The sequence below is a fragment of the Phaethon lepturus genome, unplaced genomic scaffold (genome assembly GCF_000687285.1).
Source record: "Phaethon lepturus isolate BGI_N335 unplaced genomic scaffold, ASM68728v1 scaffold41204, whole genome shotgun sequence".
NCBI lineage: Eukaryota > Metazoa > Chordata > Aves > Phaethontiformes > Phaethontidae > Phaethon > Phaethon lepturus.
Window position 1 is genome coordinate 1 of NW_010537777.1, and position 4,282 is coordinate 4,282.

At 43.9% G+C, this 4,282-nt stretch overlaps 1 protein-coding gene across 3 annotated transcripts in view; it reads left to right on the forward strand.

The window, feature by feature from the left end:
- Positions 1-1,196: 1,196 nt before the first annotated feature.
- Positions 1,197-4,282, forward strand: part of CHTOP (chromatin target of PRMT1) — a 6,207-nt gene continuing 3,121 nt past the window's right edge. For all 3 annotated transcript variants that reach the window (XM_010286588.1, XM_010286590.1, XM_010286589.1), the window contains exons 1-2: positions 1,197-1,272; positions 2,766-2,919. In XM_010286588.1, coding sequence (XP_010284890.1) covers positions 1,208-1,272; positions 2,766-2,919 — 219 coding nt within the window. In that variant the 5' untranslated portion in view covers positions 1,197-1,207. The remainder of the gene's footprint in view (positions 1,273-2,765; positions 2,920-4,282) is intronic.

Sequence of the window (4,282 nt, forward strand, 5' to 3'; positions counted from 1 at the left end):
GGGGTCCCTTCAGCGGGCCGGGGAAGCTGGTCTTTGCTCTTTGAGGGGTGGTGTTTGCCCCTGCCCAGGCTTTGTGCACGCAGGGCCGGGCCTTCTCCCCCCGCGTCTCGTAGAGCGTGTCGGGGCTGGATCGACGGCCCAGGCTAGGCCTCGCCTTCCTCCCGGGCCTCGGCCGGCGGTGCCGGGGCTGCCCACCGCGCTGCGTGGTGGGTTTATGGGAGCGGGGCTTCCTCTGCGAGCTGCGCTGCGGCTGCTGGTGAGGAAAACCGCTTTTTTAAAAACATCTTTAATTTAGAAAAAATGGGGTGCGGCTGCTTGTTGGCCTACTTTCTAGCTGATGGACTGTAAAGCATTGTAAAGAAAGCATTTTGTTCAAGGTATTTTGAGGGTGAGTACTTTTCAGCAGCCGTAATCTAAATTGTGAAAAAACAAAATCTATCTGCATAGTTAGTGGATTTGAACTTAGCACATTTCAGTAGTATTTATCACTGCCAAAGCACTCGGGCTTGAGCTGTGCTCCAAATATCAGTAACAGCTGAATTTAAATCCCCTTGCTGCTTTCATGAGGCATGTGGTAGGTTCTCTTGTTGGAGAACTGCATTAGGGCTGCGGATGAGCTGCCTACCAGAGTATTAGATACTAAAAAACCAAAGTGACTGCCCCCTTAGAGTTTATCTCTGTCCGAGTGGTGGCAATCATAATGAGAGGACAGAACCTTAATATTTTTTAAGTATGTGGGACTTCCGTAGAGTGATCTTGGGCTTTTATTGCCAAGTATATGGTATGTGTCTGTTTAAAACAAATTGGGGGTTTCATCTTGCTGATACTGGAAGCTTAGGAACTGTGGCAGCATTGCTAGATGCGATACTAAACAAGACATTTGGGTGCCATCTTGACTGCTAGTGGACTGTATTTTTGCAGCATTACTCCTGCCAGTGGTAAAATTTTCACTTCCTAAGATGATGACTTTTCAGTAATGATGAGTTAGCATAACTTGCTGATTAATTAAAACTGCTGTATCGTGGCAGTGGCTTGGCAAATTTGTTAAAAATGCATTAATAGAATACCTGTTACCTGCCCATTTTTTGATTCCACCAAAGGAGCAGGATTGCAGGGGTTTTTTTAATGCTTAGTCAAGTAAGAGCAAGATCTCTGTGCTGTTTGTTAAATCTGGTTCTCGTGTCTTGCAGATTCTCTTGATCTGAAGATGGCTGCACAGTCAGCACCGAAGGTTGTGCTAAAGAGCACCACCAAGATGTCTCTGAACGAGCGGTGAGGAAGCCAACAGCAGCTTCAGCTCATAAGAAATTTTTTTACTTAATTATCACTGTCCAGTGTCCAAAAAACCAACATGGTTTCTGCCCTCTTTTAACCTCACTAAAACAAGCAGATGGCTATGCACCTCTGTCTTAAACTGCAACAAATGTGGTACACAAGGTTAAAAGGGCAAGTGTTTTGGAGAAATTTATCCATAGCAGTTAATATTAAACTATTCAACACATAAATATGGTGGGATGTGTTATAACAAAAGAGAGAAACCTCACACCCTCCCTTTTTCTTCCACATGTTTTTACATTTATATAGTTGACACTGCAGCATGGTAGCATGTTACCTAAGCTGCAGCAGGCTTGCTGCTTTGTCCGAGGCAGACACACGTGCATGTGGTCTGGCCTGTAAGAGGCATGCAGCAGGCCATTAAACAAGCCCAAAGGCCCTTTAACAATGTTTTGGGCCTTGTAAGAGGCAAATGCTTTGCTTCATCTCCATCTCTCTCTTTTCTTGATTTCTTTGTTTCTTCTGTCAAGTTCTGTTTTTCCATACCATTGAGCTTTTGCGGTTCTACAGTGACGACAACTAACAGTGGCGATGCAGTTATGTTTTGCTTTCTTGCTAATCGCTGTTGGATTAACTATGTTAGTATCATTGGACCAGGGATAAAGGGAGCCATTTGCATGCAGTTCCTGCTCTAGCAAGTGGTGCAGTGAGATGTAGCCTGAACCGGTGCTCGGAGCTTACTTCAGGAAAGAGGAGCGGTGAGATGCAGTGCAGGGAAGGCTTGCTGGCCTGTATCATTTTGGTCAGTCCATATTCCTCATCTGTAAGTGTTTTCTTTCGCAGTCTTGTGTAGCTCTCGGGACACAGTAGAAGGCTGATGGGTCACTGCTAAGGAGGCTTTCCATCTTGCTGTACATTCTGCTCCTATATAGCTCTTAAAAGACAGAAGATAGTTCGTGCGCCATAGAAATTAAGTGAACTGTTTTTGTAAGTGAGCGCACTTGGGTGGTGGCGTATCTTATGGAAGCAGTTCTGTGGTGCGCCAGAGGCACGCCAGTCTGTTCCCAGGGCCGATGTCTTCCATAAAGCTGCCTTCTGGCACTGGGTTTTTAAACAGTTTTCTCAGCGCTTTGAGGGTTAATTTGGCTTTTGCAGTCAGACTTCAGTTTGCTTTTCTGTTTCTGTGATGTCCTCTCCCATCTGTCATGATCATCTCTGCTTATTGCTTGTTTTCATTCCTTCTGCCATTTCTGAAAATCAGTAACCTAAAGCTTTATCACTTCTGAATTAATATAAACATCATTTCTGAGTTTCCAGTTCTTGCACACTTGTGGAAAACAAGGAATACGTAATCGCATATGACGTGACCTAAGTACCACTCTTTACATAAGGTTCATGGGATCTGGAGATCCAATCTTGAGAACCATGAAATGCCAGTAAATGTATGTAATAAAGCTTTATTTAAACACCCATTTTATTCGACCTTGAAGCTTTACTAACATGCTGAAGAACAAACAGCCGATGCCAGTGAATATTCGGGCTACCATGCAGCAGCAGCAGCAGCTAGCCAGTGCCAGAAACAGAAGACTGGCTCAGCAGATGGAGAATAGACCTTCTGTCCAGGCTGCTTTGAAGCTCAAACAGGTGAGAGAAAGTGGCGTATTCTGGGGCAGCTTGTCGATGCCTGTCACCAGAAAATGGATTTTCAGGATATGATGGATTTTGAAAAATGCTCCTGAAAGGTAAAAATGAGAGACCTAGAAGGGACTTGCAGAAAATCCCACTTTTTACTCCAGATAAGTAATGCTTTGTAACTTACTGGTTAATAATTGAGTTGGGTTTTTTTTTTTTTGTGCTGCCTGTTCATCTCTCCTCTCTATTTTTTCAGAGAAATGTTCTCATTCTGGGTTTCTGGATCTGCCGAGTGCTTCATCTCGCAATCTAGCTGCAGTTACAATTGCTGCAGATTTGTTTCCAGTACTTGCTATCCATTTGAGGCTGGTTGCTCCCTTCCCCAACTCCACCCTCTCTTGGTGCACTCCCTTGGTAGCAGCTGGCTGCGAGGGACAGATGAACAAACTGATTTTTTTGATTGCTTGCGAATGCTAGAATGCAAGCCTGGATTTAAGGCATAGTGTTGCATTCTCCTTATATAAAGAGTCTTTATCGTTCCACATTTCAGTGCTGAGTACTACAGATTATGGTGTGTTCCTCAAATAGCCTTCAGTCAGTAGAGCAGAAGACCTAAGCAAACACACTAGATTTTGATTTCTCTGCTGCGGTCAATGTGCTGCTCCATAACTCTGGGCTTACTGAAAGGGCAAGGGGCAAAATCTCACTACAACAGAAGCATCGATAAGATACAGAAGAGAGCTGTTTGTCAGGGGCTTGCTCATTGTCAGCCTGCAGGGGTTTTTGCAAATTTTAAAGCTTATGTTCAAATGGGAAGGCTGGTAAGATGAGCTTAAAGCGTATGTGTAGGGCACAAATTGAAACCCGTGGGGTACTGCTGCACAGCTGTGCAGTAGTTAAATGTAATTCTTTACATTCTGCTTATGGGCGAGATAAAGCCCTGGAAATTTCTTAGCTGAGCTGCTTCACCAAATAGCTGGAATACTTAAACCTGCCACACATGCTCACATTCAGGGCTCACTGATAAAGAGGAATGCAGCTGCTTCTTAAGATCTCCTGAGAATTCTGTTGTAAAAACAAGACTGTGGTGCCAGTTAGCCTTGCAGAGCTTGTAAACAAAAGCTCTGGAAATGGTAGTCTGAATTTTTTTTTTCTGCCTTTAAAAAAAATTTTTTTGAAAAGAATTTCACAAGTGGTAAGTGAAACTGGATTGAAAGCATGAAGCTTCTGCTTGCTGAATTGAGGTGCCACAGACGAACAGGGAAGAACTTTTGGCTTAGCTGTTAAAGCCATTTGATTTGTATGTTTGGCATAGGTGTACTTTCATGGTCTTCTGGAATTAAATGCTGCAAAAGAGGGCCATGGGAGGGCATTG